The 27,472-nt window shown below is 35.4% G+C and overlaps 1 protein-coding gene across 2 annotated transcripts in view; it reads right to left on the minus strand.

Annotated features, from left to right (window-relative positions):
• GALNTL6 (polypeptide N-acetylgalactosaminyltransferase like 6) overlaps window positions 1-27,472 on the minus strand; it is a 1,199,405-nt gene that overhangs the window by 757,941 nt on the left and 413,992 nt on the right. For both annotated transcript variants that reach the window (XM_035022700.1, XM_035022699.1), the window contains one exon: window positions 21,725-21,833. In XM_035022700.1, the coding sequence (XP_034878591.1) occupies window positions 21,725-21,833 (109 nt within the window). The remainder of the gene's footprint in view (window positions 1-21,724; window positions 21,834-27,472) is intronic.

Below are 27,472 nucleotides of genomic sequence, written 5' to 3' on the forward strand. Positions count from 1 at the left end.
GAGAGTAACATTGCTAATAAAAAATACTGCCACAGTTAAATCACCACTACCATTTGCACCTAGCAACAGTCAATCCTTAGCCAACTCAAATCTCAGAACTCGAGCTTCCTTCTTCAAGGTGTATTTCTTAGAGATTTCACAATCATAAAGACTAATTCCATGAAAACTAAACATCTGAGTGAGAGGGTAGACTCTTTTCATCAATCATTTTCCAAGGTGGGAGGAGAGGGGAAGTGATCTATAGGCAGCTGCCCCTGTCTCCCCACATTAAAAAATGGGGAAATGACATCAATTGATTTATGGTTTAGAAATATCTGTCTGGCTACTGTGGGAATAATAGGTTGTAGAGGCAAGAGTGAAATAAATGAGACCAGTTAGGAAGCTATTCTAGATGTTCAGATGAACAATGATGGAGGTTTAAACTAGTGGAGACAGATAGAAAAGTAAGTTGTTAGAGGTAGAAAGAATAGTCATTACCGATGGACTGAATTTGCAGGAGAAATAGAAGAAAAAAGAATGAAATCAAGATTAACTCTTAGGCTTGAAGGGCTAGAAAGGAAATGGTGTTTTTGACTGAAATGGGAGACTTTGGTTATTGTGAAACAATATTTAGTAAGATGGACAAATTTCTCATGATATATTAAGTAAAAGCACTTGGTAAATTAGTATGTATTTTATATTCTCAACGTGTTGCAAAAATATTCCATATCTATGAATATGCATAGAACTGGAAGAATATACATTAAAATTATCTTCATTAACATAATGTCTACAATAGCAGATGCTGAAATATTAGTTAAATAATGGATATTATTTATTCTCTATTCCTTTTTGTTTATTTGTTTTTTGAGAGAGAGAGAGAGAAAGAGAGTGTAAGCAGGGGAGGGACAGGAGGGGCAGAGGGAGAGAGAGAGAGAGAGAATCTCAAGCAGGGTCCAAGCCCAGCACAGCTCTATTTCACAACCCAGGGACCTTGACCTTAGCTAAAATCAGGAGTTGGATGCTCAACTGACTGAGCCACCCAGGCACCCCTCTCTTCATTCTTTCTTAACTGTCAACTCTGACTTCCCATTTGCTTCATTTTTTAATATATATATATATTTATTTATTTTAATTTTTTTTTTTTTTTTTATAGAGGGAGAGTGAGAGAGAGAGAGGTTGGTGGAAGGGCAGAGGGAGAGGGAGAGAGAGAATCTTAAGCAGACTCTTTGGCCAGCGTGGAGCCCAACCTGAGGCTCGATCTCACAACTCTGAGATCATGATCTGAGCCGAAATCGAGTCAGACACTTAACCAACTGAGCCACCAGAGGGGAAAGGGGTAGGTGGATGGGCAAAATGGGTGAAGGGGAGTGAGAGATATAGGCTTTCAATCTGAAATGAACAAATCATGGGAAGAAAAGGAGCAGAATGAGGAATATAGTCAATGATATTGTAATAGTGTTGTATGGTGACAGATGGTAACTATACATACGGAGGACATAGCATAAACTATAAACTTGTCAAATCACTATGTTTTACACTTGAAGCTAATGTAACATGTGTGTTAACTATACTCAAATAATAAATAAATGAAATAAATAAATAATGCATATATAATATAATTTCAATTATAAAAGCAAACCATAGTCATTGCAGAACACCCGGGAAAATATAAGAGCACAAAGAATGAAATAAAAATTGCCCATAATCCCTCAATTACCCACATGTACTCATGTGTACATGTATACATATATGCATGCATTTTATTTAGAGTATAGATAAAATCATAATATGCAACCAGTTTGTAAGTAGAAAGAGAAACATAAAGGAGAAATGAAAGAGGCATTAGTCATTAGAGCTATTTAGAAGTAACTGGTTTCTTTAGTGGAAAAATGCCCAAATTATGGTCTATTTGGAGGTCAATAGCATCAATCACCCATTGTTCAAAATAGCATAGGTTTTTAAATATTTACTTTCTGTCTTTAGTATATTAGCAAACCACTATTACCTTTAGCTTTTTCAACTAATTCAACAGACTCCACTGGTGATTTTTCCATTTACTTGGCAGCACCGTGATTTAAGAAGTAACTGGCAATGAAACCATTTTCATGCACCTACAAAGCAAACTGTGCTAACTCTAATGATTTGAAGCGTTAGAGGGCTGTCAAGTGAGTGAGGACTAAATTAAGCAGTATTCTGAGCACTTTTGTTAGAGATAGCATAATTGTATATTTGCAGAAATTCTGTGGTTCAAATACAAACTGTCTGGGGGACGGGGGGGACGTGGGAAATGAATCTTACAGTCTCTTATGACATTAAGCAATCGTTTAAAATGTAAAATCATCTCTTAAGGACATAAGACCCTGCAGCACAGCTGTTTGGAGATACCTTATATAAACAAATTAAGCAAATTTCTATTGTTTTTGATTTTCTGCAAGCCACTTTAGTCATAATTTATTAAAATAAATTTTATTAAATGACCGAATAACTCCCAAAACTGATTAAAGATAAGGACACATAAATGAAAGCACACTTAATATAAAATTCCATCTAAACAAGAGAAAAGTCCAAAATGGAAGTTGATGTAAGAAACTATTTTAATGTGTAGTAATTAAGCTATTTGAATAATTTAAGACCATCCAGACTTATATGAACTCAGTAATATTTATCTCTTCTCTTGCTGGAATTGGAAACCAGTGTATTCTGAAATATATGATTAACAATGAACTTGTAGAATGAATGGTTTTAAACTCTTTATACCATTGTTACTCTTATTCTGACTTCTTTGTTATTCTTCTGTTCTATAGAAGGGTATAAAATATTGTTTACATGAAGCATTTTATACTTCATGGGAAAGGTGAAAATGTTTAGTAAGTGATTAAAAGTGAACATTTCTAGGTCTTGTGTGTGTGTGTGTGTGTGTGTGTAAACTTCTAAACACTGAGAGAAAAAAAGCTATCTGGATGGAGCAGGACAAATCAAGAACACTGAACCAGATAAAGCAAAACTACTTTTGCATCATTAACATTTCAAATACAGAAATGAACTGAAAGATAGCCTCACTCACTATTAATATCTAATTTATAATACACAATCTTTTTATTTTTTTAATTACATTTATTTTTTTAATTCCTATTCCTCTTCCTTTAGTGTAAAATGTTCTAAGTTTGGCACTCCTCATTCTTGACATTTTCTAGTACAAATGAAAGAGGTGCCTCATCAAGGGTTGGCATTCCTTTTTGTGGAAATACAGTGAAGATCCTGTATAGATTATTAAAAGCTATTTTTAGCAGAATGCTGATTTCTTATCATGAAGAAGGCACATGATGTGGTCAGTACTGGGTGTTATACGTAACTGATAAATTATTGAACTCTATATCTGAAACGAATGACATACTATATGTTGGCTAATTGAATTTATTTATTTATTTTTTAAGATTTTATTTATTTATCAGAGAGAGAGAGAGAGGAGGAAGAGGCTCCTCACTGAGCAAGGAGCCTGATGCGAGACTCAATCCCAGGACCCTGGGATCATGACCTGAGCTGAAGGCAGACGCTTAACTACTGAGCCACCCAGCAGTCCCGGCTAATTGAATTTAAATAAAAAAATAAAAAATAAAAAAAAATAAAGAAGTCTTGTAGCATCAGTTGTTGTAAATAGATTCTATGATTAACCCTTGTTTTGTGATTGTAATCACTGGCCTTTTTGGCTGGTAGGTTGTTTTAAAGCTTAGGTAGGTAATGCATAGATTTAGCCACATTTTGAAGTGTCTATCAGTGTTTTCTTCTGGGTTCTTCAATATTAACATTCAGTCAAATAATTAAGGTTTTATTCATCATTAATACATATCTTCATTTTATAAATCCTCTCTTCCAGATCCTAAAACAAACAAATGAAAGAAAGCCAAAAAATAAATATGTTCAGTGACATGCATTTCATTGGTAACTATCCCTCGTGAAGATAATATACTTGGAACAGATGCATTGATACTATTACATTCTCAGCTTCTGAGAGAAAGTGAATTGATGTGAACATCTATCATGATCACAATGTGACCTCCCAGTCACACACAAGCTTGCAGAATGACATGTGATGTCTCACTTCAGAAATGCTACCCCTTGTACCAATTGATATTCAGTATTATCTTAGCTATGTTTAAAAGAATGGCATAGCTTGAGCATGACTGTCATTTCCCCTTCATGGACTGTTTACACGCCTGTCATCATGAAATAGACTAGCTCAACTTAAACCAGGTTTTCACATGCTGATCACATCTTACTTGTCTATGACATTCCTCTGTCTTCACACTGGTCATGACATTCTTAAGACAATCCATTCCAACATTTAAATAGCTTTCTCCATCTTTTGTGCTTAGGTCTCTTTCTCCACCCCCAGTCTAAGAATGACTCTACTACTTATCTTTCAAAGCCCTTACTTAATTTCCACCTCTGTCCCTCATGCTTTCTCTGATCACTCTATTCCACACTGACTTCTTCATTTTCCCAAAATTCTTTGACTCACCCGTAGGATTCCATTGTTCAGCATTATTTTTAATTTAGAATGTAAAATATAGAACAGACATACCTCAGAGATAGCACAGTTTGGCTCCAGGCCACTTCAATAAAATGAGTATGGCAATAAAGAAAGTCAATTGAATTTTTTGTTTTTCCAGTGCATATTCAAGTTATGTTTAGACTATACTGTAATCTATTGAGTATGCAATAACATTGTGTCTAAAAAAAACAATTCACATACCTTAATTTAAAAATACTTCATTGTTGAAAAGTGCTATCATCTGAGCTTTGAGTGAATTGTAATCTTTTTGCTGACGTAGGGTTTTGCCTTGCTGTTGATGACTGCTGACCCATCAGGGTGGTAGTTGCTCAAGAATGGGGTGGTAATGGCAATTTCTCAGAATAAGACAATAATGGAGTTTGCCACTGTAGTTGACTCTTCCATTCATGAATGATTTCTCTGTAGCATGTTATGTTTTTGATAGCATTTACCCACAATAGAAATTCTTTCAAAATTGGAGTCAGTTTTCTCAAACTCTGTCTCTGTTTTATCAACTAAGTTTTTGTAATATTCTAAATCCTTTGCTGTCATTTCAACAGTCTTCCCGGCATCTTCACCAGGAGTATATTCCATCTCAAAAAAACACTTTCTTTGCTCATCCCTGAGCAGTAACTCCCCATCCATTCAAGTTTTATCATGAGAGTATAGCAATTCAGCCACATCTTCAAGCTCCACTTCTAATTCTAATTTTCTTGCTATTTTCACCAAATCTCCAGTTACTTCCCCAACTCAAGTCTTGAAGTCCTCAAAGTCATCCTTGAGGGTTGGAATCAAATTCTTCCAAACTTCAGTTTTTATTGATATTTTGACCTCTTCCCATGAATCCTGAATGTTCTTAATAACATCTAGAATGGTGAATCCTTTCCAGAAGGTTTTCAATTTACTTTGTATAAATCCATCAGAGAAATCACAATCTATGGCATCTAGGGCCTTATGAGATGTATTTCTTAAAAAAGACCTGAAAGTCAAAGTTACTCCTTCATCCATGGGCTACAGAATGGATGTTGTGTGAGCAGGCATGAAAGCAACATTAATCTCATTGTCCATCTCCATCAGAGTTCTTGGGTGACAAGGTCCATTGTTAATGAGCAGTCATATTTTGAAAGGAATCTTTTTTTTTTTTTTCCTGAGCAGTAGGTCTCATGGTGGGCTTAAAATATTCACTAAAGCATATTACAAACAGATATGCTATGACCTAGGCTTTGTTGTTCCATTTCTATAGCACAGGCAGAGTAGATTTCCCATATTTCTTAAGGGCCCTAGGATTTTTGGAATGGTAAATGAACATTGGCTTCAACTTAAGTCACCAGCTGCATTAGTCCCTAACAGGAGAGTCAGCCTGTCCTTTGAAGCTTTGATATCGGGCATTGACTTCTCCTCTCTACCTATGAAAGTCCTAGATGGCATCTTTTTCCAATTTAAGGTGGTTTCACTTACACTGAAAATCTGTTGTTTAGTGTAGCCACCTTTGTTAGTTATCTGAGCTAGAGATTCTGGGAAATTTGTTGCAGCTTCTACATCAGCACTTGCTGCTTCACCTTGCACTTTGATGATATGGAGATGGCTTCTTTCCTTAAACCTCATGAACCAACCTCTGCTAGCTTGACACTTTTCTTCTGCAACCTCCTCACCTCTCTCAGCCTTCATGGAATTGAAGAGAGTTGGGGTCTTTCTCTGGATCAGGCTTTGGCTTAAGGAAATGTGGCTGGTTTGATTTTCTACCCAGACCACTAAAACTTTCTCTTTAACAGCAAAATGGCTATTTTGCTTTCTTGTCATGTGAATGTTCACTTGGGTAGCACTTTTAATTTCCTTCAGGAATTTTTCCTTTGCATTCACAATTTAGCTGTTTGGTACAAGAACTCCAGCTTTCAGCCTATCTCGGCTTTCAACATGCCTTCCTCATTAAGTGTAATCCTTTCTAGTTTTTAATTTAAAGTGAGAGACATGCAAATTTCCCTTTCACATGAACACTTAGAAGCCATTGCAGGGTTATCCCAGATCACTAATCACAGATCACCATAATAGAATAATAATGAAAATGTTTGAATTATTGCAAGAATTACCAAAATGTGACACAGAGACACAAAGTGAGCAAATACTGCTGGAAAAATGACACCAATAGACTTGCTCCACACAGGGTTGCCACAAGCCTTCAATTCATAAAAAACGGCAGTATCTGCAAAGCTCAATAAAGTGAAGTGCAATAAGGCAAGGCATACTTGTACCTGTATTCTGATCATGTAAATAAAATAGTGCTTGTCATTTCATTAGCAATCTGTCTTTATCATTCCATGCTCTTTGTTAACTTGTATGTTCATATACCATATTAGTATGGACTTTAGGAAATAGCTGCTTTTATAGATCAAATATATTTGAAATTCATCAGCTTCATAGGTTTTCAAAATAATATTGTTATTTTATTCTTCATCAGTATATGATGTCCCACATTATATTGTTTAATGATTTTCTCCCTAATATTTCATTACTAACCTCTTTATGGCACTGTTAACCAAATGCCTACTTCTCTGCTATTACATGAAAACAAAATACCAAATACTTCCTCCCACCATGGCACTGCTTCTAATAAGATGTGACCTTTAAAATTCTTGTACTTCCCTACACTTCATCTTTTCCCTCAGGCTACCTTTAGAACATTATTACTGTCTGAGAACCTCTCCATCCTTGATAAGATGTCATGCTATTTTAAATACTTAATATTATTTTAATTTTTATCCTCTCTTTATCTAGATTTTTTTTTAATTTTTAACTATATAAGACCCACGATTTTTTTTTTCTTACACTGAAGATTTTATTTTATTTGTTCCTTGGTTAGAATTCTTTCTAGATTATTTTACTCAGAAGAGATGTGTGGGTAATATATTCTCTCAACTTTATATATACTGAATGTATATATATTCTCTCTCCTCTAATTTCTAGAGTTGTAGGTGAAGATTTTAATGACAGACTGGTTATCTCTCCTCTCTATATAACTTCTTATTTTGCCAAGAGATTTTAAAAAGATTATTTTTATCCTAATTTGGAAAAAAATTTAACTAACATCTGCTTAAGTGAGTCTCTTTTCATCCATGTTGCCATCTTTGGGCTGAAATATTCTTGAGATCCATGAAATTTTCTTTTAATATTTTACTAAATTATTTTCTCTTTTTTAGTTGTTTGAATTCATGCACCTTTTCATAGTTTTAACCTTTCTGCCTATAATTTCTGTGCTGTTTTGACATATTTTTATATTTAATCTTCCTGTCCACAAATATGTCTCAGTTCCAGAAAGTCCTCTGCATGGGTAAATCGATTCTGTTTGAATGTCTCCTTGCTGTTGTTGCTGTTGTTTGCTAGACTATTTTTTGTCCCCTCCCGAAGTTCTATTTCACTAGATTTCAACTGTTATGTTGAAGTATCCCTCTTGTGTTCCTTTCTCAGGCTGTCAGCCCCCTCAGATGACTGTTATGCTCCTTTTTAATCTCAGTTTTGCTTTCCCTTGAAATCCAGGTTCACCTGTTCTTTCTTGGTAGCAATACCTGAACTAGTGAGAAGCCATTAAATCACCTGTCCCTTATTAAGGGAGCAGTATATTTCTAGAATTGTTCCTAGAAGGGTCTACTCCTAGAATTGTCAGTTGCAAAACCTGGTCATCCCCCAGTACCAGCTGTAGAGAGGAATCATTTCACTTGTTCAGGACCTTCCAGACTGGTGTTCAGGCTTTTCCTGGCCCAAACAGCATTAATTCCTGTGTCTGCTCAGGCCCTGTTGAGCCTTGTGATGGTTAATCTTATATGTCAACATAGCTGGGCCCTCGTGCCCAGATATTTGTCAAACATTATTCTGAATGTTTTTGGATGGTGTTTTTTGGATAAGATTAACATTTGGGACACCTGGGTGGCTCATTCGGTTAAGTGTCTGCCTTTGGCTCAGGTCATGATCCCAGGGTCCTGGGATCAAGTCCCACATCAGGCTCCTTGCCCAGCGGGAAGCCTGCTTCTCCTTCTGCCTGCCGCTCCCCCTGCTTATGCGTGCTCTCTCTCTCTCTCTCTGACAAGTAAATAAATAAAATCTTTAAAAAAAGATTAACATTTAAATCAGTAGACTGATTGAGTAAAGCAGATTACTCTCCGTAATGTGGTCGGACCTCATCTAATCAGTTGAAGAACTTGACAGAACAAAGGCTGACTTCTGATCAAGAAGGAATTCTATCAGTAGACTCCCTTTGGACTTGAACTAAAACTCTTTCCTGAGTCTTAGGCCTGCCAGCCTTCCCCATCAGATTTTGGACTTGTCAGGCTCCTTCTACAACTGGGTGAACCAATTCCCTAAAACAAATCTCTTTCCATACATATATACATATTCCATACATATATGGATCTTTTGGTTCTGCTTCTCTGGAGAAGCCTGACTAATATAAGCTTTGATCACATCACCCTGTCCCTGACATCTCTTTATTTCAGGAGAGATGCTCATTATTTAGACTAACCAGAAGAACATAAAAATTGGCTATATGACACAGTGCACTCTAAGTGTCTGCTATATTTATTGATCCCTTCTGAATAATGGCCAAAACTGATTCATAATGCAACACTCGCTATGTTTTGTACCAATTTCCAATTGTACTCTGGCCACAGGTTTTCAAGATGGCTTCCCATCTGAACCAAATGGAATCATCTCACACCGAGGTGTCCTGCTGAGTTTGAGGAAGCCAGGCATGAGTGATTTACACCATAGTCATAATTTAAACTTACTGTTGTCTGCTCTAACCAGTCACATCCTCATTTCTAGAGCATTTTGCCCTCAGATACAATAAAGAAGCTAGTCATTAGAGAAAGGGAGAACAGAAGGAATAAGAGCTGACTGGGATGCAGAAGAAATAACTCCTCACTACACAGGGAGAAAGAGCTTTTCTAAGGGGCTGTTCTTGCTGTGCAGCGACAAAGCTGCTGGGAGATTCCTAGTCCTACACAGTAGCCTGTTCAAGGTCCAGATTTTCCTCAAGTCCAGGAAGCTTGCTTATGAAAGTATTTCTTGCTTTTCAGCACTTTGGTTTATTGTTAAAATAAATGTCCATGAGCTGACTGATGCAATCTGACTGTGTGTCCTCATTCCTTTCAACATGAAGAAACTAATACATTATTATATTTAAAGAAATATTTAAAGGTATCTTTACACAGTTGAAACGCCTTACAGGAAATGTACATTTCACTTAAAAAAAACAGTATTGCATTGTTCTTTGCCAAATGCATTTTGTTCATTATTCTAAAAAATCGAATCTCTTTCATAAAAAGAGGTAGCATTGCTCTTTTTTAGTAAAGGTAACATTTTAATACAATTGTTTATGAACTTGAAAATTATTCTATAAGCATTTATTTACTAACATTTTTATAATGTTATAATTTTGATTAAAAATAACTTAAATATAATTTATAATGGCTTAGATGTCTGACTAGGAGTTTATGCATGCCTGCTCATTTTAACATAATAGTATACTGAAAAGGAAAATAGAATCATCTAACTTATATTTACATCTGTAGCTTGGTCTATTTTTACTGGGATGGGGTGGGGCGTCTCAGCTTGAGTCCCATTGTCTCGTGGTGAGATTTAACTCATCTATGAACTAGCTTAAAGGTATCTACTGGTTTAAATTTATTTTCTTACAGGTTTTCACATATTCGCATTGTACACAAACAAGTAGCTGATTAGGGGAAGCAAGAGTAGAACAACCAGTTGGTGTCTATCTGATATTGGTTCCCAGTCTGATTTTAGAAACATGTAGCTGAGTCCTTTTGACAAAAGAACTAGTTGAAGGACCTGTTTTGTATGAGGATATCTGGAGGAGAGTGAACTGCAAACTTAGTGCCTAGGTGACAAAGTGCTACACAAAGCAGAGGAAAGAAGAATTCCCCTGCCCACTTTTGTAGAGAACCATCAGGTGCAGCGCTGTGAAAAACACAGAATAATGCCTTGGGGATATGATGATGTGCTACTTTGGGAGCACTGGAGACAGGGTCCCAATGCTGGTGGCAATAAGATGCCGAACTTGAGTAGCTATATACCATCAGTTGTCAATGTAGGGTCAGAATAAAAGAATAGGGACATTAGTGCTTAGTAAACTTGCAGTGACTTCCAAGGAGCTCAGAAATATGGTGAGGTTTGTAGAGAGGAGATTAGGGGGTCTATATATATAAGGGAGAGCAGGAGTTAGAGAAATTGAGTCATCACTATTGATATCGGCTCCCTTCATACACAGGTGAATGAAGCATGAGGCAATTCAGGTTACATGTGCTAGAGATGGCAAATATTTGAAGCAGGAAGTCAATAATGAGATAAGAATAAGTGAATATGAAAACAAGGTTGTCCCAGAATTTATTGGAGCTATGTATGGCATTAATTTGAAGGGGTGTGTATTTGTGTATGCATATATAATCACTTGATACATATATATATATAATATACATGCATAAAAAAGTGACATGTGTATATGTATAAAATCATCTTTCTAGATTTATTTTAAAACAAGATCGGTAATACTTGACCATTCTTACTTTATAGGGTTTTTGTGAGAAACATTAGGGCAATGTGTAAGAAATTACTGGACTCACATTAAGGCACTATGTACATAGAAATAATGAAATGATAGGAATGTACTATAAAGTAAAGAATAACATAGGATTGGTAGTAAAAATAAATCCTAGGTCTTTATCATAAGTATGACACTGACTTTCCAAATTTGGAGAATACAATTAGTATCCTTGTTCTGGTTATAAAAATGCTAACAATTGGGCTTCTGGGTGGCTCAGTTGGTTAAGCGACTGCCTTCGGCTCAGGTCATGATCCTGGAATCCCGGGATCGAGTCCCACATCGGGCTCCCTGCTTGGCAGGGAGTCTGCTTCTCCCTCTGACCCTCCTCCCTCTCATGCTCTCTGTCTCTCATTCTCTCTCTCTCTCAAATAAATAAATAAAATCTTTTAAAAAATGCTAACAATTAATATGTTAGAAAGCTTATAAAATATTTTATCAAGTTGCATAAAACATTTCTATTATTACAAAACACAAAAACTAAAAATTTTAATATCAATCCAATAATTTCTTTGTTTATAAAACACTTGCTATAATTTCAAAAGTTATTCTTCAATGATTGTTATTCTTTAATACAAAATAAAAAGAATTTTATATGCATGAGTGAATTCTTATATATATATATATATCCCAATTAGTGTGTACTATTAAATTCTATTAGATTGTTATCTAGGTCAATTTCTATTAAGTTAATCTAGTAATTTTAGTCCAATAATGAATTTGGATCCCTCAGGCTGAGTTGGTCACCATGGAAATTCAAATCATTATTAAATGCCTGATAATACTAATTCCATTGTGCTTTCATGGTCATTTCACATCAGTAAACCAAACACTGTATTAAATTAAATTCTTTATGCATTAAATCTCTTTTTCCACTATATTATAATGTCTGTGTTTTATAAATAATGCAAGTTTGTTAGACATATTTTGGGGCAGAGATATTTTCCTTTAAAATAAAACAATCCTTGGGGTGCGTGAGTGGTTCAGTCATTAAGCTTCTGCCTTCGCCTTGGGTCGTGATCCCAGGGCCCTGGGATCCAGCCCCTCATCGGGCGCCCTGCCTGGCAGGAAGCCTGCTTCTCCCTCTCCCACTCCCCCCTGTTTGTGTTCCCTCTTTCACAGTGTCTCTCACTGTCAAATAAATAAATAAAGTCTTTTTAAAAAAAAATTTAAATAAAGCAATCCTTAAAAAAAAAAAGAAAAAAAGAAAAGAAAACAATCCTATTCTGAGCTTCTATTATTCCTGAGGATCATTTATGTCACGTTTCTATGACTCATAAGTGTCAGAAGGCCCAGTTGCTTTCATCTGGCATGAAGACTGCTCAGAAACCACTGCTATTCACTCAGAGAGAATCGAGTCGAACTGGCATTTACGGTTCTGAAGTCAATGTCTAGAAAGTGTTGCCATCAGTCTCTGGCGCTGGCACTTTTCCTTCCCTCGTCGGTAAACACACACATTTCCTCTACAGCACTCAGATAATGGATCCAAGAAGGCCCAGGACTCATTACTGAAATATTTGTGCCAGATCCTGGATAGGAATTTTAGAGGGTGTTCAAATAATCACTTGAATCTCTATGAATTATGCCTAAAATACACCATAATGGTCATTTAGGCTTGAATGAATTACAATCCCTCAAATCATGGGAAACTCTGTTACCATAGCATTAGCATGTTGTAAATATTTGTTACCATCGTAATGGTGACAGCAGAGTCCTAGATCATCAAAAATTTATTCTCTATTTTTTGTTCTCTCACTCTTCCTCCTAAAACTTGCATACACTGCCTAAGTCCATAGACTGCATTATAGTAAATGTAAGGATGGTTCTAACTCCTACTAAAAATTAAAACTACATCAAAAATAGCAAATCTAAAGATTTACTATTAACAGAAAGATTACCAATAGAATTGAGGTATAAGTATGAGTGGATGTTAAGAGTTTTCTCTGTGGCGAGCTGATAGAAAATACAACCTTCCACTTAACACTGACTCCAAAGCTGTACAGGAAAGGGTTAAAACTGGGACGAACAAAATTAAGAGCAAGACTTCAGGAAAATGAATGGCAGGCATAAAATCAATTTAACCTTAGTTTACTTGATCCATTTAGATTCAAATCCTTTCCTTTACTAGATGTTTCTCATCTTTTCCTTCTTGTCTCTTATCAGGTATCATCTCCCTTCAGCAGAACATTTTCCCATTTCTTCATGATCAAGGATTATGATCTACTCATATAACTCCTCCAGAATGTGGGGCATTTATAGCCAGAAAAAAATTGATAATAATCACAACTACTATATGAAAGAGATTTTTAACAAAACATAAGCACAATGCCAGGCTGGAAACAGGTTTGGGGCAGATGCTTACAAAATGTTTGTCTTGTAAGAATAAAACCTAAAGTGAAGAGAGATAGCTCCACTTGAAGTACATGTTAACATGAACCCCTTCATGACAGTTTTTGGGAGATTTTGTGTCAATTGATTAGATTTGAAGACACAAGAAAAATTATGATTCAAATTATAGATGATTCAAATGTTATCATATAGGCATAGGAGTCAGGGATCTGTGAACATACAAATAACCATTAACTGAGCATACCTATAGTCCAGTTAGTTTAATTACATAATTTAATTAATAGCTGTGTGATAGGTGCTATCATTAAACCACATTTTACTAATGTGAAAAATAAGACCAATTAATCTTATGCACACTTGCCCATGGGAAGTTGATATTTCTAAATAGAGATATTCTGAGTTTTGCAAAAAATAGGTAAATTGAATTATTTTAACAGTTAATTTTGTCTTATTTTTTAACGCCAACTCATTGCAGTTTAAGAAATCTCCTGAGATATTTCTACTGCTACTTTCATATTATAATGTTGAAGGGGTTTTTCCCTAATGTCACTCAGTTCAGTTTCAGCTAAATTTTGTTCTATTATTAGACATATAAATGATACATCTCAACAGAATGCTCACAATCTTTTCACTTCCATTTTACATTTTCATTATTATACAATGACTGTAAAAGGAAATTTTTCATTAAAAGTTAATTTTAACCTAATGAATAATAATGAAAGTTATTTTGATAATAATTCCCAATGTTGACCTCCTCCCAACAAATCTCATTATGAAATTTACTGAGAACACATCATAGACATATAAATTATTCTGAAATTATTAACAATAAACAGTGCTCATTATTGCTAGTAATAAAAAAATAAAAGATGCCAGATAACTGTTTTTAAGAGACATGAGGTATCAATAAAAGATGACCAGGAACCATAGTAGTTATAGCAAAATTACCATCATTTTACTTCCTGAAAGCAAAGTAGTTACAGTATCTCACAGATGAAGCACATTTCTGCTTCCCATTCTGTTTGGTTGGCAATCTTGTTCAATTATGTAGAACAAAGACATTTAAGAACAAAATGGGTCCCTGATCAGCACTAAAGTGAGCTATTGTTTAAAAGAACTTAGGAAAGCCTACTGTTAATCATTTTAAAGTATGGTACATTCCTACTTTTCAAATAGTGTTTTAATTCATACTCCTTAGATGTTTTGTTATGGAAATTCACAACAATTAGATATGAACATTTAGTAACTTAGATCATAAGGTTTAAGGGGTCCTGGGATCCAATCTCCAGAAGAGAAAAGTAACAACTATGTTGTGTCAGGTTTTCATAATACTTTTTTTTTCTTTTTTTCTTTCTTTCTTTCTTTCTTTCTTTCTTTCTTTCTTTCTTTCTTTCTTTTCTTTCTTTTCTTTCTCTCTCCTTTCCTTTCCTTTCCTTTTTCCTTTCCTTTCCTCCTTTCCTTTCCTTTCCTTTCCTCCTTTCCTTTCCTTTCCTTTCTTTCCTTTCCTTTCCTTTCCTTTCCTTTCCTTTCTTTCCTTTTTAAAGAGGAGGGAGGGAGGCAAGGGGCAAAGGAAGAGGAATAGAGAAAGAATATTAAGCAGGCTCCACATTCAGCATGAAGCCAACAGGAGGATTGATCTCAGAACCCCGAGATCATGACCTGAGCCAAAATCAAGAGTCAGATGTTCAACCAACTGAGACACCCAGGCACCCTCACAAAACTTACTTATACAGGAGCGTCATTATTCAAAAAGCCCAATTCAACAATTGAAGATAATATTGTGATTTAGAGCCCTTGGCAAGTGATTATATTACAAGGAATTATAATTTTTTAATTCATTAAATAAATACATATGTATATAAATATAGATAATTGCTATAAAAATCAAGTAGGGCAAAAGGATAGAAAGGGAATGAAAAGGACTGTATCTATATACGATAATATGGTGACTGCCAGAATGTCTAAGCAAGTGATATATAGTCTTGTAACCTTACTGAAGGAGAGACTGAGTTGGAAGATATGAATTACCAGTGTTCCAGGGAGCAGGAATAGCAAGTGAAAAGTCCTGCAGCCTGTTTAGCATGCTTGAGGATAAACAATGTAGCCAGTGGAGAGATTTAAATGTCAATCAGTAGGAGACCAGAGCAGTGACATAAGTAGGGATGGGTCATGCTGGACCTCATAATCAGGGAATAGATTTGGATTTAATTTTGAATATCATGACCAGACATTGTAGGCTTTTGAGCGGAGAAGTCAAATGATCTGATCAGGTTATATATTTTCAGAAGATCTCTCTGGTTGCTATTTGAAGAGCTGACTATGGGACAAGGTGATCAGTTGGGAGGCTACTGAAATGATTTAGGTGAGAGAGATCAATGATTTGATGTCGATAACAGTGAAATATCCTTCAACCATGTTGCACACTTTTCAAGAGCTACTGTAGTTCATTTTTGTCTATTTTTTTCTTCCAGAGTTTGGAGCAGTACTTGAAATACAGTGACATTAAAAAGTATTTTTGAACAAGTGAATGAATAAATGAATAAAATTATGACTTAATAAAAACTTTGAATATTCAAACTATCATTAGCTAAGACAAATGGAAGTAGTGAAAAGTTAGATATAATTTCATAAGATTCCTGAGGCTTATAGTGGAATACATAAGTTGATATGATTATATAAGGGGATAATCTGTTTTAAAGAAATAGATCAAATATAAGAGTTAAGAACAGCTTTTTTCATGTTGAGTTCATAAATAGTGAAATCCAAAAACCAGTGATAAACACAGTGAAAATCTTTAGAGTTAAGACAAAAAGAAAACTGGACAGGACAATTTTCAAATTTCAAAACTAAAAATAAGTGCTTTCTAGAAATACAGATGAGTGGTCTTAAAAATGATTTTATAAAATGCATGGGCATATGTGCACACGCACACATGTACACACACACACACCACTCTAGATGGATTGCGTGAAAGGATATTTTTACCACTTAGAGAAAGATGTTACATGAATTAGGAAACATCACATATTAATTAAGGAACAGCTACCTAAACCAATTGCATTTTTTTCTTAACATCTGGTACTAGTTATTAGATTCATAGTTCAGGGATATGCCATAGGCAGAATACCTTTATTTCAGAAATATATGGGCCTTTTTTTTCCAAATTATATATGAAGAAATGTCAGCTGTATAGCTTTCCAGCTGTTATAGCAATTACAATGAATAATGTGTAATAATATAACAATATGTATTAAATAACATATCAATATCAATTTGTACATTGTTTTTTATATTATATCAAAGGATTCCCTATTTCAGTTCCTTCCACTTTTATAAATAAAGTGAATGATGTTCAAAAAGCATGCTTTTCAGAGAATTAATTGAATGAAAGTCAACTTTATCTGATATCAAGGTAGACCTTTATCATTTCAAATTTGGTTTACCTCTTCCAGGAAGCCTTCCTGACCCTGAAATGTTATGTGAACATACTTCTTCTCTACTTAAATTTGTCTGGTTAATACTAATTCCAAAACAAAGAAATGTAAGATTATGGAATAATAAAGACTCTGGGTTTCTTTGAACATTAGTTAGAGTTCTCCTAACAAATTAAAAGAATCCTCCTAATTTAGTATAACTCTAAGGACATAGATGTACTAGAAAAGATCCCTGATACTACACCTAAGGTCTTAAGGTCTATCCTTCAATCGCCTCTTTTCTGTTTTTATTGTTTTAATGCAAGAAATGTCCATTTCCTGAAAGCTAAAAGCCGTTATCTTCCTCATTACTCACCTGTGGTGTTTAACAACATATTCCCCACCCCCCAATAAATCACTTACTAATTAAAAACAGATATTTAAAATACCTGATATTTCAAATACCAAATATGCCTCAAAGATGTAATTGCCAGAACAAAACATAAACTAACAATATTAATAAAAACATTAACAAAGACATTTAATGAAATGCATGCAACCTATTATGCTAATGTACTTTTCAAAAGATTATTGAGATTTTATGAGGAGGTAGTTTCTGGATTTTCTTATTTTTAAGATAATTTCAATATTTAAGTAGGCCAGACATTTCAAAACATAACTAAAATATACCTAAAACATAACAAACAAATATAAAACATTAGAACACAGAGCAGTGCGAAGTACTTGAACTGGTACTGAGAAGGGAATTTAGAGCCCTAAATGTGTGATCTATAGTAGAAGAGAGACTGAAATTAAGGAACTATGAATCTATTTTTAAAATTTAGAAAAATAGCAGTGAAAGAAAGTCAAAGAAAAGAAATAATACATATAAGACTGTATATCAATGAGAAAAATATAATAGGTAAAATAGAGTAAAAAAATTGTTTTTTGCTATGATTAATAAAATTGACAAGTTCCTAGTTTGAAAGATTAAGAAGAAATGAAGAAAAAAGTACAAATGATATTTGAAAGAAAAAGCAACATAAATTCAAGTGTTGCAGACCTGACATATTTTAGAACATTATGAATAAATTTTTAATAAATATGAATACTTAGATGTAATGGATAAATTGCTGGAAAAATACAGTTGCAGGAGAAATAGACAATCAACTAATACTATAACTATTTAAAAAGTTTAAGGTAGTAGTTAAAAATCTTTGCTCCAAAAAAAGTCCAGGTCCAGGTAGTTTCAGCTACCAGGTCTCTATAATTATTAACAAATATATAATTCTCATATGTAACAAGCAATTACAAAATGTAGAAAAATAGAAATTATTACTCAAGTAATTTCTGAAGTTATTACATTATTACCAAAACTTGACAAGGACTCTATGAGAAAGAAAATCTCATGTCCAATATTCACTCATGAATAAAAAGACTCAAAAATGCCAGCAAACCAAATCCAGTAATAAAGAAAAAGACAGATTTAGTCTAGAATTGCAAATTTGATATCCATTACAAAATCGATAGAAATAATTTACCCAAATAACAGATTAAAGGAGAAAATTTATCTTACCTATTTTAATAGATGCAAACAAACAAAAAACCTTTGATAAAAACAACGTTCATTTAGGTTTAAACAAAAATAAGCCAGACTCTCAGCAAACTAGCTCCAGAAAGCTTAGCAACCATAATAAAGTGTATTTTTATTAAATAGAGACATAAAACCTTAAAGTATGTGTCTAATTTGCTATAGTCAGAATTGTAACAAGTCAAGAGTTGCCTCCAATAATCACTATTCACCATTACACAGGAGTACCTAGTAAGTGCAGTAACTAGAACTAAAAAAAAGAACAAAAATTATAAAATCCAGAATGGAAAAAAAATAAACACTGTCATTACTTGTAGATATTATAAGAATCTTCATTGAAAATTCAAGCTAACCTATAGGTAAATGATTATAATTAATAGAAGAGTTTAGAAAGTTTTCTAAGTTCAAATAAATATTAAAATTTATTAACACTCTATAAACTACCTACAAACAATATGGAATTTCAATAAAATCAATAACACATACAATACCAATATAACATTAGTTTTCTAGGAATAACACTAAAAAAAAATCTGAGAATATAATATAAACATTTCATCTCTACAGATAATAAATAAGCAGCAAATAAATATAATATAGAATGGATGATTCAATACTGAAAAATAGTCAACTATCTCTTAATTTAATTAACCTCTACCCCAGAACCATGTACAAAAATATTTATAGCAACATTATATATAACAGCCAAAATCTAGGAACTCCCCAAATGCCAATGAAGAGGAGATGTTGTAGAAAAATTAAACAATGGTAGAAATGAATCAACTAGAATTACACCCATTGACAGAAATGAATCTCAAAAATAATTTTAAGTAAAGGAAGAAAGTCATACATTATGATTCAATTTTTAGATCAAGTCCAAACACAGGAAAAATGCAACAGTATTTGTTTAGGTATACACAAATAGGTAGTAAAAATCCACACAGATGATCCTTTTCCTTGGTTTAGATATAAAGGCCAAAAATGTTTATTTTGATTATGTACTTGCTTGTATATTTGTGTGCAATAGCCCTTTTATTTATGTTCTATTTCATATAAATTAAAAAATGATGAATTTTAGTCTATTTTGTCATATCTTCCAGTGAATCATATAACATCTTAGCAATAAAAGTTTTTTTTAACTCCATAGAAAATTCACACTTTAGAAAATTTGTTATATTACCAATTTTCTTTGTAAGCCAACTTTCCCTTGGCCCAAATAAGATGAGGACATCAACAGCATGTTTATACAGGATGCAGGAAGAGTTATATGAAGCAGAAATAAATGTGGAGTACTGGATTTTGCATCCAAACTCATCAGCACAAGTGAAGGTTAGTCATACCAAATCAAGTGAAAGAAACTTAGATGAATTAATAATTATAGTTATCATTAGTTGAGTTTATAACATGTCCAAATAATTGGCCAATTACTTTAGGTATATTTTCTTTAGTCCTTACAGCAGTTCTGCAAAGAGTAATATCAGAAAGATAAATTGATTTGCTACTTACACAGCTCATGTAGAGAAAAGTTAAAATCTGAACCCAGCTGTGTCTTTTCCTCTCATAGATGCTTTTGTCATTACTCCATATTGCCCAAATATTATTATTTGATGTCTGACAGTAGGGTATAATAGAGTATGATAAGAACTGATTTTTAATCTAGCTCTGCAAATTATTAGCTGTTTGACCTTGGGTATTAATTAATAAATTCTTAAGGACTCAGTTCTATATTTTTTCTTTTTTTTTCTCTTTTTCTTACAAATTGGGGGTAATAATACCTACTACAGGCCCTGAAGTTTAAATAAAATTCATATGTAAAAGTATCTAGTACAAAATATCTGTTCAATAAATTACAGCTTCAGTTCATTAAATTATGTGAACATCTCCAAAAATTTCAGCATCCTGGGGTTAGGAAGAGAAATAGATGGTTGGATTCATATAGGGCTAATAGAGCAAATAGAAGAAAAAGATAGAGAGCCGGAAAAGTGAGAATGCTGGTAAAGAACTCACTTTCATGACCGTTCACAGGGTCATGGCCAAGATGGGGAGACAATGAAACCTGGAAGAGTCTGGTTCTCCGACAAATAGAGAACATCCTTGGGATGAGCAATTTTAATGAAGTTGGGGGGAGAGAGGAGCTTCATTTGGAGAAAAGGAATGGAAGAAGAAAATGAAAGAGGACTTTAATTAGGTCAATCACAACCAACCCAGAGCAAAGAATAATTCACAGCCTGAACAACTGCATAGCTATTTAAATACTCTCACTCAGATTTTCCTGATGGGATGAGCTTTGAGAAAGGTTGACCAGGAGGACCTCATACTGTGATTAGTCATAGTTTTGCTGCTGATTTGACTTGGAATGCAGTATCTCGGTGCGGCTCAGAAGTATTTACCAAACAAGAGCTTCTCTATTTCTATGACAGCCTTACCATGGAAAAAAAAACAAAACAGAAAAGAAACCACGCAAAAAAAAAAAAAAAACAAAAAAACAAAAAAAAACCACACAAAAAAACAGAGCTCCTCCGGTTGAGTAAAAGCATATGGACTTCCTACCAAATGTTACTCATGTTCATTTGATTTCTAATTATATACCTTTCTGAATTCCTGTTACCAACAACCCAATTTTACAGTCTTTCTACAAAGAATTTTTTCTGTTACTTTTTCCTAAAAGTAAAATGTTTTCTCTATCTCTGTGTAGCCCAAGACTAGAATTCTGCTGCATCTATACAGACCTACTTGATTCTTTTTTAACTGCCTGCCTGTTTGCTCAAGTATTGTCAACCTCAGGTCCCCAGCTCCTGTGATCCACCAACTTGCTGTACCCTCTCCAATGCCTAGAATTGTGGTATCCCTTCAATATTGTTCATTGTCAGTTAGATATTCCTCGGCCCTAACAAATGAATCAAGCTCACGACAGATGTCTACCAAGTCAAGTCTCACTGATAAATCTCAATGTATCCCCAGGAATTATTAAAAAGCAGTTCAGAAATATGAAGTATTATAGATTTCTAAAACTTGTATGTCCTCTTCTTCAGCTAATATTGTAAAAGCTATTCATTATTTGTTTTCTCTCTGAAATTTGAAATTGTTTTAATTCTGTCCAGCATTGACTCCAATATCCCCACGAGACATACCTTACCGTATGCAGAAGAAATGCTAATTAGTGATCCTTTAAGCGACAAATGACACTGCAGTAAGTAAAGTAGCACTTTGGCTTACACTGAACTTCATACCTGAGCGCATAGCCTCTTTCTGAATGCTTTCATAGTCATGCCAGTCCTTTCTTCTCAAACCATCTGTCCATGCATAGAATTGCCCATCTCCCAGGCCCAGTGGAAATGTCTGTGGAAAAGGAAAGTATTCAGAGCATAAAAAGGAGGTATTTCCTTTTGCATGGTAGGTAAACACAGCCCAGTACATAATAGGCAATCAAAGAATATTTATTGAATAATGATTCTTCTAAGTATACTGAAAAGAAAGCTATTGCTAGTGACAAGGTTAATATACATTTTAAAACCCTTTTCCAGCTTTTAAAATAAAAGAATGGGTCACCCACAACCCCTACCATTTCCTATTTTGTTTCACCCAGAGACATTAATAACTCACTGTATCACCTCCTCTGAGCAAAATACTAGTAATGGTATTAAATGGAATTAATTTTGTTTGTGATTTGTACAGTTTCATTCATTTTGATCAAGTATATTTGAATGGCCTGATAATAATATTAGCAACCATTCAGTGAACTCTCACTATGAGCCAGGCACTATGTTAAATACTTTGTGTATAAAAGATTGTTTAATCTTTATGATAGTCTGTGGTTGTAAATCTCCATTTTTCTGTCAATTAAAGTAAGGCCCAGAGAACTAAAATAATTTGAATTCAATCACAGTGGCAAAGTCAGAACTTGGAACAGTTCTGTTAAGACCAAAACTGTGGTCTTAACAACTATTAATACTGTCTCCCATCTAGATTTCTGTTAAAGTATGGTGCATGGTTACACTTGCAGTTGAAATTAGCACCTACTCAACAACTGTCGTCACAACATATGTTTTATGCTTTGTTAAAACCCAATATGTTCCAATGTCAACTTGAAAATTATGTTTGTGTACATTGCTGAAACTACTTTTTTGGTGTTTATTTTTGGTAATAAGAAGCAAATGTTTTGAATGAAATTTATTTTCACAATCTTAATACTCAACATAATGTAAAATAAATGTTTTCATATTCACATACTATTTTTCTTTTATTTGGTTTACTTTCTGAAATAATACGTCTACAGAATGAAGAGAAAAAAATTAAAGTTTCAATTTAGATAAAACAAAAGATGAATAATTTCAATGAAGAAATTTTATTCTAAGAGGCTTTCCAAGGCAAATAAAATGTCTTATTTCTTAGTGTGAAACAGTATGACTATTGTGCTTATGAAAAATTATCTCAGTCCATCTTTGTAGGCTATAAAGGATCCACATGTTTGAAAGGATGAAAATGGAGCTTGGCATAAAAAAAAAAGGTACTTAAAATCAGAAGAAAGATTTGCCAAATCAGATGCCTGTTATCTAGATATTTAAAGGAATTTTTTACAAGATTGGTGTTTTCAGGAAAATGAAAACAATAGAAGAATAAACATACAAGGATGATGATGAGTTTATGTAAAATGTTAAGGATAATAAGAATAAAATTTAAAAGGAAGATGACAAGAAAGAAAGTTATGGAGAGTTAACAGAAAAAAATATGGTAAAAATAGAAGAAAATGGGAAAAATAATTTTGGAAAGAAATTTGGGCTTATAATAGCAAACATTAAAAACATATCATGTGTTTTTTCTAATTGATATTGATTTCATAATTAGAAATTTTACCAAAACTCAGCTGGGAATCAGAAGTTTTAAATAATCAAATAGCTTTAAAATACAAAACTCATGTTTTGTTTCAAACTTGCATTTACAATAATAAACACTGAGCAGTAATGAAAATATCTTACACTGATTCAAATAATACCAATTTATAAACATCACTTTCAGATTAAAATAGATAACTTCAAAATAAATTTTGACATTAAACATGGAGATGTTCTTGTGTAAACTCCAAATATACAAAACTCTCTCTGGTTACCTAGTGGTTCACAAACAGGCCACTGAACATGGAGGGCAAGGAGAGCCCAAGGAAAGAAGCAGACCACTCCAGTATGGTAGGTGACAGGTGTAATAAGCAAGGGAACTTAGATATGAGGCTTGACTTGGGCACCACAAGACAAGTAGATCCTTGCACAGGCCCACAGAATCTTAAAAGTTTATATAGAGACCTTAATTGGGTTCAGTTGCATATGCAGTCTAATAGTCTCAACAACCCCTTACTCTCTCAAGGCTGTTGTTTTAAACAGCTCCTAGTGTGGGAATAGTAGGTGCAGTGTACGTTCCAAGGACAAGGGAGGGGTTCGGAGCCTCCAATTGCCCAGGTCCCATTCTCCTGTCAGCTGGTGGTCATGTCTTCATGATGATCTCCTCCAACACTTCACCCATCTTGACCAGCTCTTACAATCTAACACAGTCCCCCTCTTCTGCAATGTGCCCTATGAAGTCGGCAAGGGTTTTATTAGCATGGAAGTGGTTCATTTGGTTGCTATCTCGCTGCATTGAGGCAGAGGTCACAAGAACAATATAGGCACACACATGTGAAAACACAGGTTAAGATAATGATTCCCAACATTTTTTTTTCCCCCTCCAGGAGCCCCAGCGTCACAACCATTGATTTACTAAGTCCTCTAGGCTGGGGGTTAGAGTGCTCTGGATGTAGTTCCCCCTCACCCAGGGGTGCTAAGTAACTCACCCATCCCAGTAGGACATCTCATTGCAAATTCCAATAGATAATTCCTTTCCTAGGTATAATGGAACATGGTATTCTCAGCAGCATAGCGTGTTGATCCCAAAACTTCCATACCTTTATAGTACTTGGTACCTTGACAGGGGTCCCCAGTCTGTCATATGGGGCAATAGAGCCTACTGGTTGACCATAAAATTGTACTAAAGCTTCGACAGTACTTTAGTCCACCTGGCCAAAGTGGTTTTGTCTATTAGTAATTCAAACTGCTGCTTTAATATTTCCTTTTCTACTTTCTACCAAACCTGTTGTTTTGGGGTTATAGAGGAGATGAAATCTTTATTCAATGCCATGTTCTTTTCCTCAGGCTTGCACATCACGACCTTTGAAATGTAACCCTCAATCACCATCTACTCAACGAGGGTATCCATATATGATACTCAGCTTCTCTAATCCCCTAACAGCAGCAGCCTAGTTTGCACAGAGACAGAGGGAATCTGGGGTTAATTAAGCCAGCGGCAGTGTCCACACAAACAAAGGTATGTTTAGAAGCCCCCTAGGAGGTAGGGTGCCAAAATTTGCTAATATCTCACTGCTTGGGAATGCTATCTTTTGGGAAGTCTGCCCCCGACTCCTTTGGCAGTTGCCTGAGGCATTGTTTAGAACCCACAGAACATGCTGTTACTGCATTAAACAAGTCACTGTATTTCAAGGGCAATGTGTCATCTTTGGTAATATACCATCCCACCCAGGCACTATGGTGCTTGTTCTTCCTATGCGACCAATCTGCTATATCTACTAAAGGGTCAGTTTATGGCTCTTACCTAAGCCTGAGCATCAGCTTGCTGATTGCCAGGTGTCAGTGCCTTTAGGAATCTAGACACAGAAGGCAGTGAGGTTTGCCTCAGGCTATTGCAGGTAAATCCAAATGCGTTTCCCCATATCCTGACTCCACAAGGGCTTATTCATGATCATTCACCCCTCAGGTTCCCATTGTCCAAGCTAAAGAGTTAATCCCTTTAGAACAACCCAACTGTCAGTGCAAAGAGTTAAAGGCCAAGTGATCACCAGCCAAACTGTTAATGAGTTAAGCCCACTGGCTGCTGTGGTTTATTCTTGTTTCCATCCAGATGGTGTCAGTATTGGACTGAATAACAACAGCAGTCTCTGGATAGATAGCCCTGACTAGATCAATCACTAGGAATTTCCCCTGTTCCTTCTCTACAGGCCATTGTAGCCAACACAGAAATAGGGGCAGGGACATTTGGAAGATCTACATCCTCTGCAATGCCTAGTAGCTCCTGCATTCCCAGAAACGGTGGGCTGGCAGACATGGTGCTCCTCTGCTGTAAACAGGCATGCCGCTTAGTCAAAGTGGGATTTTGAGCCAAGGCAGAAGTGGATCAATGCCACTGCCAGGTGGGGAATAAACTTCCTTCGAAACCCTCAAATCCCTACAAAGGCTTGTACCTCTTTCATGTCCTTAGAGGTTGGGTAGCTTCCCCTCACCCAGGGGTGCTAAGTAACTCTGCATCCCAGTAGGACATCTCATCGCAAATTCCAATAGATAATTCCTTTCCTAGGTATGATGGAACATGGTATTCTCAGCAGCATAGCATGTTGATCCCAAAACTTCCATACCTTTTTAGTACTTGGTACCTTGACACCTTCTCTCAATCACAGCTTCTGGGACAACCCACATCTTATCCAACCAGATGACCCTCAGATCTTGCCTGCCACCCCATGATATATTGCAGGGCTGTGCAGGTAGCCTTGAGGAAGCACTTGAAAAGTCCATTGTTGCCCCTCCCACATGAAGGCAAATTGATCTTGTGACTCAGCAGCTAGGAGTATACTGAGAAAAAACCCCAGAAAAACAAACAAACAGAAAAAACCCTTGCTAAGTCCAATACTGCATGATATGCTCTTAGGACTGGGGACAAGGTATCTAAGATGGTGGCAATGTAGGGCAAAGCCACATGGATTGGGAACACTACATTATTTAATTCTCAGTATTCCATGGTCATCAGCCATGAGCCTTCTGGCTTATTTACTAGCCTTATCAGGCTGTTGAAAGTACAATGGGCAGGGCATATAATACCCACTTGGTACAGTGCTTGGATAGTTTCTCCTATTTACTTATACCCCCAGGTAATTTATATTGATTGACAGTTACCAATTTTCATAGGGACTGGTAGACTTACTGGTGCCCAGTTGGTGTTATCCCTCAGCACTGTTTTGATTGCTCTAACCCAGAGGTAGAATTCATGCAAAACGTTTTTGCAGAGTTTGACCTTATAAGGTATCAGTGCTCAATATGTTTTCTGGTATAGGAGAGATAAAAACCTCATACTCTTGGGGCAGGGGGGTGGGTGATGGGTGGAGAATGCCCAATTTGCAGTGTCAAAGCAATCTTCCTAACCATAACCATTTGCCTTCCATAACCACTGATGGCACTGAAGGGGCTGGAAAACTTCTGAGGGTTACTATATATTAGAGAATATTTATCTCTGTATCAACCAGACCCAGCACCTTTTATTTCTGGGAGACCCATGAATAGGGAGCTTAACATGAGGCTTTTGATGGCCTCCAACAGACCTTACCTGGAGGCAATCTTGGCCTGCATCTTATACTTGGGACTTGGGGGCCACCAATCCAAATAGGACTGTATCCCTGAGGCCTCTGCTGGAGCTGGTGGGACATTAGGGTAGTAGGGGCAAGGGGAACAGACCTGAACTGTTATTCATGTTTGAAGGCTTTCCACAGGCTGACCAACAGTGTTGGGTTGCTGTTTTATATTTTCAGGTGGAGCTTCCAGCAGCAATGAGGTCAAACCACATTTGTTTCTGGGTTATTTTGATCAAACCTTTTATAGCTAGCTGACTGGGATAGCCTTTCAGGCTTTCAAGCTCCCTCTCTGTCTCTCTGTCAAGCTGCCTCTCTGTCTCCCTCTCTTTCTCACAGTAAGTTCCCATTCCTAAGATTTGTCTCTCCTCCCCACCCCCGCCATCAGCAATGGATTACCTAATATTATAAATGTCTTGTCCCAGGGCTCAGTTCAGCATAGATATCAGTGTCCCATACCAAGTGCTGGGAACGGACTGGAGAACCCTGGCTTTCATTCCTGCAGTGAATGTGTGAATGTGGCCTGATCGGGACCTTCAAA

The sequence above is a fragment of the Mirounga leonina genome, unplaced genomic scaffold (genome assembly GCF_011800145.1).
Source record: "Mirounga leonina isolate KUSES-001 unplaced genomic scaffold, KU_Mleo_1.0 Mir_176, whole genome shotgun sequence".
Classification (NCBI taxonomy): Eukaryota; Metazoa; Chordata; class Mammalia; order Carnivora; family Phocidae; genus Mirounga; species Mirounga leonina.